At 38.0% G+C, this 13,460-nt stretch overlaps 1 protein-coding gene across 2 annotated transcripts in view; it reads left to right on the plus strand.

Moving 5' to 3' along the window:
- MSR1 (macrophage scavenger receptor 1) overlaps window positions 1-13,221 on the plus strand; it is a 91,027-nt gene extending 77,806 nt beyond the window's left edge. The window contains exon 10 of one of the 2 annotated variants that reach the window (XM_073902372.1): window positions 12,655-13,221. In XM_073902372.1, coding sequence (XP_073758473.1) covers window positions 12,655-12,788 — 134 coding nt within the window. In that variant the 3' untranslated portion in view covers window positions 12,789-13,221. The remainder of the gene's footprint in view (window positions 1-12,654) is intronic. The other variant, XM_025886315.2, reaches the window with a different exon arrangement.
- Window positions 13,222-13,460: the final 239 nt, after the last annotated feature.

Consider the following 13,460-nt stretch of genomic DNA (forward strand, 5'->3'; position numbering starts at 1 on the left):
ACCGCCACACTGTTTTCCAAAGTGGCTGTACCAACTTGCATTCCCACCAACAGTGTAAGAGGGTTCTCCTCTCTCCACAACCTCTCCAACATTTGTTGTTTCTTGCCTTGTCAATTTTTGCCTTTCTAACTGGTGTAAGGTGGTATCTCAATGCGGTTTTGATTTGAATTTCCCTGAAGGCTAATGACGATGAACATTTTTTCATGTGTCTGTTAGCCATTTGTAGGTCTTCTTTGGAAAAGTGTCTGTTCATGTCTTCTGCCCATTTTTTGACCTGATTATTTGTTTTTTGGGTGTCGAGTTTGAGAAGTTCTTTATAGATCTTGGATACCAGTTCTTTGTAGTGTCATTTGCAAATATCTTCTCTCATTCTGTGGGTTGCCTCTTTGTTTTGTTGACTGTTTCCTTTGCTGTGCAGAAGCTTTTTAATCTTGATGAAATCCCAAAAGTTCATTTTTGCTTTTGTTCCACTAGCCTTTGGAGATGAATCTTGAAAGAAGTTGCTGTGGCTGATGTCAAAGAGGTTACTGCCTATGTTTCTTGTCTAGGATTTTGATGGATTCCTGTCTCACATTGAGGTCTTTCATCCATTTTGAGTTTATCTTTGTGTATGATGTTAGAGAATGGTCGAGTTTCATTCTTCTGCATGTGGCTGTCCAATTTTCCCAGCACCATTTATTGAAGAGACTGTCTTTTTTCCATTGCATATTTTTTCCTGCCTTGTCGAAGATTATTTGACCATAGAGTTGAGGGTCCATATCTCGGCTCTCTATTCTGTTCCATTGGTCTAAATGTTTGTTTTTGTTCCAGTACCATGCTGTCTTGGTGATCACTGCTTTGTAATATAGCTTGAAATCAGACAACACGATGCCTCCAGCTTTGTTTTTCTTTTTCAACATTTCCTTGGCGATTAAGGGTCTTCTCTGATTCCATACAAATTTTAGGATTGTTTGTTCCAGCACTTTGAAAAATGTCTTTGGAATTTTGATCAGGATGGCACTGAAGGTATAGATTTCTCTGGGCAGCATACACATTTTAACAATGTTTATTCTTCCAATCCATGAGCATGGAATGTTTTTCCATCTTGTTGTGTCTTCTTCAATTTCTTTCATGAGTGTTTATCCTTTACCTCTTTGGTTAGGTTTATTCCGAGGTATCTTATGGTTTCTGGTGCTATTGTAAATGGAATCGTTTCTCTAATTTCTCTTTCTACAGTTGCATTGTTAGTGTATAAGAAAGTAACTGATTTCTGTGCATTGATTTTTGTATCCTGCCACATTACTGAATTGTTGTATGAGTTCTAGTAATTTGGGGGTGGAGTCTTTTGGGTTTTCCACATAAAGTATCATATCATCTGCGAAGAGACAGAGTTTGACTTCTTCTTTGCCAATTTGAATACCTTTTATTTCTTTTTGTAGTCGATTGCTGTTGCTAGGACTTCTAGTACTATGTTAAACATAGTACTAGAGTGGCAAGAGTGGGCATCCTTGTCATGTTCCTGATCTTAAGGGAAAGGCTCTCAGCTTTTCCCCATTGAGGTTGATATTCTCTGTGGGTTTTTCATAGATGGATCTTATGAACTTGAAAAATGTTGCCTCTATCCCTATAGTCTGAAGAGTTTTAATCAGGAAAGGATGCTGTATTTTGGCAAATGCTTTCTCTGCATCAGTTGAGGGGACCATATGGTTCTTCTCTCCCCTCTTACTAATGTGTTCTATCACATTGATTGATTTGCGAATGTTGAACCACCCTTGCATCCCGGAGATAAATCCCACTTGGTCGTGGTGGATGATCCTTTTAATGTATTGTTGGATCCTATTAGCTAGGATTTTGTTGAGGATTTTGGAATCCATATTTATCAGGGCTATTGGTCTGCAACTCCCCTTTTTGATGGGGTCTTTGCCTGGTTTGGGGATTAAGGTGATGCTGGCCTCATAGAATGAGTCTGGAAGCTTTCCTTCTGTTTCTATTTTTTGAAACAGCTTCAGGAGAATAGGTATCATTTCTTCTTTGAATGTTTGGTAGAATTCCCCAGGGAATCCATCAGGCCCTGGTCTCTTGTTTTTTGGGAGGTTTTTGATCACTGCTTCAATCTCGTTACTGGTTATTGGCCTATTCAGGTTGTCAGTTTCTTCCTGTGTCAGTCTTGGCAGTTTATAGGTTTCCTGGAAGGCATCCATTTTATCCAGGTTGCTCAGCTTTTTGGCATATAGTTGATAATAATTTCTAATAATTGTTTCTATTTCCTTGGTGTGAGTCATGATCTCTCCCCTTTCATTCATAATTTTATTAATTTAGGTCCTTTCTCTTTTCTTTTGGATAAGTCTGGCCAGTGGTTTATTGATCTTATTCTTTCAAAGAACCAGCTTCTAGTTTTGTTGATCTAATCTACTGTGTTTCTGGTTTCTAATTTATTGATCGCTGCTCTAATCTTAATTAGATCTGCATGGCTTAGGCACCATTTGTTGCTTTTTCTCTAGTTCTTTAAGGTGTAAAGTTTGGTGAATTTGGTACTTTTCTATTTTTTTTCATTGAGTCTTGGATGGCTATGTATTTCCCCTTTAGGACTGCCTTTGCAGTATCCCATAGGTTTTGGACTGATGTGTTTTTGTTCTCATTGGTTTCCATGAAATGTTTATGTTCTTCTTTGATTTCCTGGTTGACACAAACATTCTTGAGCAGAGTGATCTTTAGCTTCCAAGTGTTTGAATTTCTTCCAAGTTTTTTCTTGTGATTGAGTTCCAGTTTTAAAGCATTATGGTCTGAGAATATTCAGGGAATAATCTCAATCTTTTGGTATCAGTTGAGACCTGATCTGTGGCCCAGTATGTGGTCTATTCTGGAGAGAGGTCCATTTGCGCTCAAGAAGAATGAGTATTCTATTGTTTTAGGGTGGAATGTTCTGTATATATCTATGAGGTCCATCTGGTCCAGTGTGTCATTCAAAGCTGTTTCTTTGTTGATTTTCTGCTTAGATGATCTGTCTATTGCTGAGAGTGGCATATTGAGGTCTCCTACAATTAACGTATTGTTATCAATATGACTCTTTATTTTGGTTAACAGTTGGCTTATGTAGATGGCTGGTCCCATGTTTGGGGCATAGATACTTACAATTGTTAGATCTTCTTGTTGGATAGACCCTTTAAGAATGATCTAGTGTCCTTCTGTGTCTCTAACTACAGTCTTTAGTTTAAAATCTTAATTTGTCTGATATAAGAATTGCTACCCAGCTTTCTTTTGAGGTTTATTAGCATGGAAGATGGATCTCCAACCCTTCACTTTCAGTCTGGATGTATCTTTAGGTTCAAAATCAGTCTCTTGTAGACAGCATATGGATGGGTCCTGTCTTTTTATCCAATCTGCAACCCTGTGCCGTTTCATGGGAGCATTCAGGCCATTCACATTGAGAGTGATTATTGAAAGATATGAATTCATTGTCATCATGTTGCCTGTGAAGACCTTGTTTTTATAGATTGTCCCTGTAAATTTCTTTTCTGTATCATTCTTGGGGTCTTTCTCCTTTTATAGAACCCCCGTTAATATTTCTTGCAGGCCAGCTTAGTGGTCACATATTTTTTTTCAATTTCTGCCAGTCTTGGAAGCTCTGCATCTCTCCATCCATTCTAAATGACAGCCTTGCCAGGTAAAGTATTCTTGGCTGCATGTTCTTCTCGTTTAGTACCCTGAATATGTCTTGCCAGGCCTTTCTGCCTTGGCAGGTCTCTATGGATAGGCCTGATGTTATTCTGATGTTCCTCCCTCTGTACGTAAGGAATCTCTTCCCCCTAACTGCCCTTAAGATGGTTTCCTTGGTTCTAAGATTTGTGAGTTTTACCATTACATGCCGGGGCTTTGGCCTATTTTCCTTGATCTTGGGAGGGGTCCTCTCTGCTTCTAGGACACGAATGTTTGTTTCATTCCCCAGATTAGGGAAGTTCTCAGCTACAATTTGCTCAAATATATCTTCTAGTCCTCTCGCTCTCTCCACCCCCTCAGGGATTCCAATAATTCTGACATTGGAACATTTCATGGTGTCACTTATTTCTCTGATTCTATTTTCATGGATTCTGAGTTGTTTTTCCCTGGCCTCCTCTTTTCCCTTATTGTCTATTAATTGGTCTTCTAGATTACTAATTTGTTCTTCTGCCTTGTTTACACTAGCTGTTAGATAATTTAGATTAGATTGGATCTCACTGATAGCATTTTAAAGTTCTGCCAATTCAGCTTTCATTTCTGCCCATTAATTAATTTCTCCATTCTAGCTATTGTCTTCACAATTGCTACCCTGAATTCCATCTGCGACATCTTGGTTATATCTAAATCCATTTGTAAATCTGTGGCATAAGTCATAGTTTCTGAGTCCTTCCTATTTTGGGGGTTCCTCCTCCTAGCCATTCTGTTGAGGGGTGGCTGAGGGAATGTATAAAGCCCAAATTATTGACCACAACCCAAGCAAGATGCAACTGTTTTATAGAGACCTTAGGTTTGCTGGCCTGTTTTCCCAGCCTGTCTTCTGGGGGAGGGGTCTGCCATGCTGTTACTCAGGCAACCCTGTTTGGGCAGAGTTGCTCTGCCCTCTGTGGCAGGGAATGGGCTTGATGGAAACCGGTTTTTGGGGGGCTTTTTTCCTCTGGCAAGCTTTCTGCATCTCTTCCGAGAGTCAGAGCAGAAGAGATCATTTCCAGCCCTCTGCCTCAGCGCAGAGAGATCGCAGTCTGTTCTTCAGTGAGCTCTCCAGGGCACACTATTTCCGTTTCTGTCTGTGCTGCTATAAACTGTGTTGTCCTAACTTGTGCGGCCCTCAGCTGCGCTTCCAGTTCTCACCTCCAGGTCAGGACATCTCTGCCTTCTGTGCTTCTAAAACTGCCAGCCACCCACAGTTCACACAGGTGGCCCCGCCACTCTGGGTTTCCGTCCGTGGGGCTGCCCTAAAGTCGTTTCCCGTCACTACTGCTCTGGGAGTCTGTGCCCTTTCCCCAGCATGGGAGGGTTTCACTCACTGGTGGTGTAAGATCCCCATGGCTGGCTCCCTCCCCCTTCTGTTTATCCTCCGATATCTGCCTGCAGAATCACAGCTCCTTGCTTCATACCTCGAAACCAACCACCTGCGATATTCTGTTTGTAGAGATCCAGATCTTCCTTCTTAAATCTCAGGCTGGTTTCATGGGTGTTCAGAGTGGTCTGGTAGATATCCAGCTCAATTCCGCGGTAGATATCCAGCTCATTGGAATAGGATCCCCTACTCCTCCACCATCTTTTTCAGGTTCTCTCAAGTTTTCTTTAGATAACTGACTACTTCTCTAAGATGAGGGGCCATTTTTAGTGAGGCTGTGTATTCGAAGCACTTGGTGATTCTATACATTATATTAGAGTTTTATTATAATGAAACCACCAGGTGTGCCTGAATTGGTTTTTCCTTTCACATTTTTAAGTGCCTACTAGAGTGAATTGGAAAGACTAAGAATTTTGTAACTAAGGAAATAGATTTTTTCCCAATAAAATAGGAATAATAACAGCAACCCATAAGATTTACTCTGAATCTTAAATGAGTTGGCATATAGAAAGCGCCCAACAAAAAGCCTGACTCCTACCATTGCTCCATACAGTGGAAGAGATCAGTGCTAGCAACAGATCCAGCTGCATAATTCCAAGGGTATTTGCCATCCTCTTTGAAAGGTGAAACAGTCAGATTAGTATTAGATTGTTTGTGACATCAGTGATGTTCCATGGATCATGGAATTGAATGTGATTTTTTTTTTTTTAGTATTTTAACAATATTTAGAATTTTTTTAAATTCTTTTTATTATGTTCAGTTAGCCAGCATATAGTACATCGTAAGTTTTTGTTGTAGTGTTCAACGATTCATTAGTTGTGTATAACACCCAGTGCTCATCACAACACATGCATTTTCTACTCTGTAGAAGTGTGACTGAAAGTGTCCCATATGGGGAATCCAACAGTGCCCCACTCTACTCGAGACAAATCTGCTCTTGTATCAACTCTATGTAGAGTTCCACACCAAACAATTGAAGAATGATGATGAGAATTTTAAAATAATAAAGCAAGCTGAGCTGGGAGACATAATAGAACTGAGGTTATTTGTTCGGAAGAAAAAGAACCTGAGAAATAAATTTCATGATCTGCTTCATTGTATGTTGTATTTTCAGAAACAGGCTTCTATTGTAAGCTGATATGGGATTAGACACGGCAAACCTTTTTTTATGTGAAGCTGTTTCAACTTCTCCTTGTTTATTCACTCCTCCACCTTAATTTATAGTTTCACTCAGGAGGAAAAGAAAAGATAATTCTGAACGCAGGATGGAGACCAAAAAGGAAACTTAGAAATATGAGTGGAGGGGTAAGGGAATGGACGAGAGAGATACATTCAGGTTTTAATTATTTGTTGTTCTCTTGGGAAAGTAAGAATCAGATCAACACTATATTATACATTATTACTGGAACTAAAACAAGAAGAAAAAAGTTTAAATTTATACCCTTTGTGTTATTCCCTCCTTAAAGAAAAAACACAATTTTCTGGACATAGTTTTCTCCCTTCTCCCCACTTTCTTTTTTTCTTTTTCTTCTGGTTTTAAAATAGCAAGCCTGACTTACCAGAGATAATCCTTGTTAGCTTTAAGAACAATTACTTTGCAGCTGCAAGGAAAATAATTTATAGGAAAAAAACTTACAGCACACTCCTTTAAATAGGTTCTTTCATTTGGATGCACCTTTTGCATACAGTGGAATGTTCTTTCTTTTTCCTGAGTAGACAAAAAAGGTTAAATTTAAGGAAGCATGGAGAGGTTTCTGGTCCTTGTCACGGCATGGGGGGATGGGGATGGGCAGGGGGAGTGAGTCACTTTTCTCGCTATGCAGGCATTCTAGTCTCTGTCCCAGTGGCCTCCTGGTAGCAAACTTGAATGAGCTTTATCAGACTATAGTGGTCCTCCAGGCATTTGTCCCAGGTGTGTCTGAGCCTGTGTGCTAGTCAGGAAGTTGCAGTTGGACCCGGAGCAACTAGCCCATCTTCTAAGTTTACAGGATTTTGTGCTACAACTCCAAACTTAAAAGCAGAAACAAAAGAAAATTCTAAGCCTAAATATATTTTTTTATTTAATACCCCTTTCATATTTCATAATCAATTTTCTAAATGGAAATTTTTAAAAATACAAGAATAAACTGAAGGAGATCAAAAATATAACTGTACCTCTGAACTTATCCTTCAGCGAAAGGGAGTAAAAACAATCTCAGATATAAAATATATCAATGGGTCAGAACTCAAATTCTTACAGACTGCTCCCTGTACACTGGAAGTTTTAAAATGTAGATGTTTAGACAGCGGGTGTTAAGGAACCTGATTTGGAGTCCACAGAGTTCTTAACATATCTGTTTTGTTACTTATGGTAACAAAGACAATACTAAGTATGGAATAGTATTGTTAACCAAGCGCATACTGTATAATCTCATTTGGTGCTCACAGTGCCTGTGAGAAAAGACATGAGAGCTCCAATGTGCATAGAGAAATTTCTGGAAGTAAACTAGGCAGAGCTGTCACAAAACCTGCCCAAACTTATAGAACTGTTATGGTGGTTGTAGGGGAGGGGTCAAGATTCCCTCCTTAACCTAGGTCTCCACTCAACAGAATGCCCTTCCTTAAGAATTTCATTTGTAAAGGGCTTGCTTCTTTAAAGTCTTAGAATTATAGAATTTTAAAGGTAAATGAAACCTTAGACCCACCTCCTCCTTCTGCCTATATGCTAAAACAGGGAAAATAAGTGTCTTCTCCAAACTGCTACACTAGAATTTAGAAATATAGTCTAAGTTTACCCATCCTCAATTCTGATTCCTATTCTACCTTTGATTTTAAAAAACTCACAAAAAAGATGGTTTTTTTTTCCTCTCAAAGAGGAAGCGGTTGACAAAGCGCTTCCCAATTAGAAATCTTCAAATACAGATTCAAATCACCCAGCCATGACTAGATTTAATTAAAATTCATTCAGACTTTTAACCAACAGTGGTTTTTGCTTCTTCACCTATCTATTCAGCAGCTAATCTCAAATCTCATCACTGTACCATCTTTCTGGCTCATGAATATGATCACTTTTTTTTTTCAGAAAAGTAGTGAGTTATTGAGGATCAGATTAAAAAATCTCAAATCCTTGAAATAGATATCAGTATCTGTTATTTTTTTTAAATAGATTAAGAGGATATGATATCATTGGTCAATCATATTCTCAGGCATCACAAACCAAGCTCATGAAATTCCAGGAGTCATGGACAACACATTGATAGCTGTGTGCTTTTGGAAACACAAAATCATCAATTTGCCCTCCCCCCGGCCCCCAAATTGTAAAGAGAATTGTAGATGCATACATGGTTAGGTAGGTAGATAGATGGATGATAAATAAATAGGATTAGAAAATTAAAAAACATCTAAACTGTACACCTCAATTTTGCATAGTTTCCCATGAGCTGGAAAGATAGTTCAGAGGCAAATAAGAAGGAAAGCAGCAATGCCAAACATCCTTGAGTAATAGTTATTATGTAAAGAAATAAAAACAAATTTGTTTTTTAATCTTTGGGGTTTACATGAAAGTAAAATTTTATGAATTCTATGCTACCTTTGAATTAATTTTTAACACAGAAAACAATTTGGAATGAGATGGAAAATGCATATTAAATAAATTTTCCCTTAGGCTCAATAGTCCTGAAGGTATTAATGTAAAAATAAAAACAAATCTTGGAAAATTATTTTTATAATTCTACTTGGGCTTCTGTGTTGTCAGTGAATAGCACCAAGTTTTAAATGTCATCATGTTCTGTTCCTTGGTTGTATTCTCTGTTATTTTGAGAAAAGCATACATTTTTTTCTGAGTCTCAGTTTATTTACCTGTTACATGGAGATAATTGCCATTATTTCCCAGGGTTATTAGAAGACGTAAATTTTAAAGACCATATGTGAAAGGCCTAGGGTGTTCCCTGTGAATCTTCTCCACACCACTAAAGACCAGACCTAGTGAATTGCACAGCGAATTGATCCTATCCGTGTGTTCTTGGTGGAAAGGCACTGCAATAGGGGCTGGAGGTTCTAGATGCAAGTAGCAACTCTGCTGCTAATGACCTACGTGACCTCAGTTGCTGCCTCTACCTAAAACAGAAGGCTTCACCAGGAAGTCAGTTCAAGAATGAATGGATTTTGATTTTGATCACTTATGTAGGCACTCAAAAACAGATTTGTTGAATGACTGAATCTGAGAACGCAGGGGATTGCATGAATCATTGATGAAAAGCCCTGGCTCTAAGCAGACACCGGGTGGGGATACTGGTTCCATCCTGTATTAGCTACATAGCCTTGGGCCAAGTTACTTATTCTCCCCGATTTTCCCTTTCCTCAACGGTAAAATGGCACTTTGAAAGCACTTAACTTTTGAGGGTCATTTGAGGATTCAATGAGGTACCAGATCAAAAGTACTTTGAATGTTTTCAGCCGTGTCATAAATTCTTCAGAGTGGGCTTAAATGCTCATTATTATTACTACAGCTTTGGTATTCTCACATTCATGAATTTCTTTACTGCTGTTTCTAAAAATTTGTGTTCACATGTCAGCACGTTAATTGACGAAATAATATCTATCTTCTTCTGCCCCTGTGGGGATGCCCCTGCTGGTGCTCCAGTCACTGGGAAGATTCTCATTCTTAATTCCCTTCTCCCGGGTTGTAAAACTTCTGCACTGCTGAGGTCTAAATCCAGTGACTTGATCTACAAAATGAGGAGTGAAAGCATCACAGTGTCCTGGTACAGAGGCCAGACAGCCAGACTGTTCTTGTGCTCCCATTATGACCAAGTCCTGCTTTAACCAAAAGTTTTATTTATGTTTGTTTGTCTACACATCTAAGAAGTACAATTTATAAATGTCCCACTGTTTGGGCTCTCTACTACATTCACGTGGGAGGAGCTTCACCATTTGTGCAATTGATTATTTGCCTATATTTTTGAGTCACCTTGTGGAGCTCCCAAAAAGTTTATATAAACTTTATTTAAAAAAGAAACAGATGGGTGCCTGGGTGGCTCAGATGGTTAAGCATCTGCCTTCGGCTCGGGTCATGATCCCAGGGTCCTGGGATCGAGTCCCGCATCGGGCTCCCTGCTCCTTGGGAAGCCTGCTTCTCCCTCTGCCTCTCTCTCTCTCTGTCTCTCATGAATAAATAAATAAAATCTTAAAAAAAAAAGAAACAGACATGCACAAATACACTCACTCATACAAACACAAAGACACAAAAGAGACTAGGTTATACCAAGTAAAAGCAACTTGGGAACAAAAACAGCATTCCTGTAAGGTTTCTGATTTTGAGATTATATTCCCCTAATCTTTTCCTTTTTATTTGCCTTAACATTTCAAGCCAAAAAGGGCTCAATACTGTTATAAACATTTCAAAAAAAAAAAAAAATACTTGAGCTGTCCGGGTTACTACTTTTATAATTGATCAGCCTGGGAAAACCTTTCTTTTCTAATAGAAACATTGTTTGGACACGAATGATTTAATTACTATTATATGAAATGAACAATACAAAGTTCCTAATTACCTTGGTCACATAAACCTAAATATAATTTTGTCCCATGTTTGGATATTTCTAGTAAAGGAACAAATCATTAAAGATTAAGTGAATACACTATTTTAGAGGTGGAAATACAAATTTCCTATCTAAGAGTAAATCAAAACATGAGTCTTCAAAGAAAATCTCTCCACAGACATCCTATTAACTGTCCTTCCGGTTTACAAATTTTTTTTCTTTAATCCAACTTCCACATTTCTGTCAGACCTATATTTTCTAAAATATAGCTCTGATGACATCATTTCTTTTGGTGACATAATATAAAATTCTGAATATTGTAAAACATGGCCCTGACTTTATATCCAGCCTTCCCAATGAGTCCTTCTCCACTCATTAATGTACTTTGCGTTTTAGATGCCAGGATACCATTGACTGTTATAATACATCAAGCCTTTTCATGCTGCCCCCACTATATGGAATAACTTCTTTTTTATACATGGAAAACCTCTGTCCATTTTTTAAGGTTAGGCCAAATGTTATCCACATAGTGGTTATAAAATTCCCAGTATTTGTAATTTTTCCATATATGCACATACTACTATATAATTATGCACATTGTCAGCCATGTACATAAACTCTTGCTTATTGAACTCACAGAATATTTGAAAAATCAGCAAGAGTAATGTCATTATATATATGCCATTATAGATGCCTCTTTGGAAAAAAAAGTCTTCATCTAACACTGTTTCATAGCTACACAGGGTCTGTTTGTGAGCTGAAGTTATTTCTAAATAGGTTTTCTATAGCTCTGTGACCAAAAGAGAACCTTTCAACATCATATTGATCCAAATTGAAGAAATGTATTATTATGCTGACGGGATTAAGATATTTATTTACCATCCACCAGTCTTGCTAAGGGGTTTCTTGAAGTTTAGCTGCTAAATCATCTGTTTCTTGATGGCATGAAATGTTCTTGAAAACTCATCAGGAGGTTTGCATGATATATATTAAACAAAACCCAATGCAATCTTTCATTTAGAAGTTTTTCAAAGGTTCCATTTCTGTCTTAAGTGTAAAATAAAGGGGAACTTTTATATATGATACATGCAGAAAATCTTCAGAGAATATCAGAAAAATATTTCCAAATATTATTTTTTTTAAAGATTTTATTTATTTATTTGACAGACAGACAGCGAGAGAGGGAACACAAGCAGGGGGGGACTGGGAGAGGGAGAAGCGGGGCTTGATCCCAGGACCCCGGGATCATGACCTGAGCTGAAGGCAGACGCTTAACGACTGTGCCACCCAGGCACCCCTCCAAACATTATTTTTAAAATGAACTCTTTTTGGCATGCATGGATGCCTTTCAGAAAGCACTTGTTTTCGTATTCATTGATAAAATAATGTCCTTATCTTGAGAGTGGCAGTTAAGTTTGTGTATTTAATTGGCTAAATATCTCCCAGGTAGCCTACTGCTGACAGCCATTTTCCCTTCTAATGCGTCTGAGGAAGAGTTCAAGATAAGAGAGTATTAGCTCTGCCATTTTGTTGTTGTCTGCCTGTGCTTGCAATTAATAATCCATGGTCTTCTTTCAGGATAGTTTGTAAGTCCTTTGCTGATTGTATTAGTCTTAGTTTAATTAAAAATAGATAACATATCTAGTAAACCAGGCACATGTAAATGGCAAAACCCCGGAAGCTAAGGAAAGAACTCCAGTATATCGTAACGTTGCAGAGAATGCCTGGTGCAGATGCCTTCAGACCATCAGGTCATGGCATATATTTATGATCAGTAAAGCTTATTTCCTTTATTTCTAAAAACAAAACCAGTCTGTTAAAACCGATCAGTCTTTTATCTATGATTGCACTGAGTATGTATCTTTGTTATAGCTCTTATCACTTTGTACTTTAGTAGTTTACACATTGACAGAATATAAAGTTTTCTGGGGCAGGAGATTAATTTTTGAATCCTAACAGAAAGCACAGAACCTGTATATAATGATCGATACTTTGTTGTTAAATTAAATTAATGGTTTTATCCCACTCAAATATAAACCCTAAAGTCAGACTTACTAACGCATTTGTATCTGATTTTTGCAGGTACTGGTCCAATTTGGCTGAATGAAGTATTTTGTTTTGGGAGAGAATCATCTATCGAAAACTGTAAAATTAGACAATGGGGTGTGAGAGGCTGTTCACACGCTGAAGATGCTGGAGTCACTTGTACTTCATAATATATCATATTTTCTTTCACCTTTATGAAATCATTGTTGCAAAATGATTTTATTATTTCGCTCCATTGAAATCAGTTCAGTGAATATTTAAGAGATTAGGAATCTTGTCTAAAGAAAAGGAATATTTTGGGGTGCCTGGGTGGCTCAGTCGTTAAGCGTCTGCCTTCGGCTCAGGTCATGATCCCAGGGTTCTGGGATCGAGCCCCACATTGGGCTCCCTGCTCTGTGGGAAGCCTGTTTCTCCCTCTCCCACTCCCCCTGCTTGTGTTTCCTCTCTCACTGTTGTCTCTCTGTCAAATAAATAAATAAAATCTTTTTAAAAAAATAAAAAAAATAAAGAAAAGGAATATTTTAAAATCACTGGATAAACATATTGAACACCTTCATGCTTGCTATATATCTATATTTGAACCATTTCAACTTCCTTGGTTTCTAAATGGGACTTCTAATATGACATACATCGAATGGAATATTCCAAAGTTTAAGGCTTCTAGATTACAAATACCAAGGATAATGGAAACACCTTCCAATCATGGACTTCAATTGAGCTCTTCACAGGATGACAGTTTTTGGCATTTTTGTCTTTGTAATCTAATTGATTTTAATTTAATTACTTTCTTAATAATGAGAGGACTGGGAAGAGTTGGGTTTTTTTGTGCCAAGTTTGCAAAA

This window comes from Callorhinus ursinus, unplaced genomic scaffold, assembly GCF_003265705.2.
Source record: "Callorhinus ursinus isolate GAN/ISIS: 27379988/994484 unplaced genomic scaffold, GSC_fseal_2.0 scaffold17, whole genome shotgun sequence".
Taxonomy (NCBI): domain Eukaryota; kingdom Metazoa; phylum Chordata; class Mammalia; order Carnivora; family Otariidae; genus Callorhinus; species Callorhinus ursinus.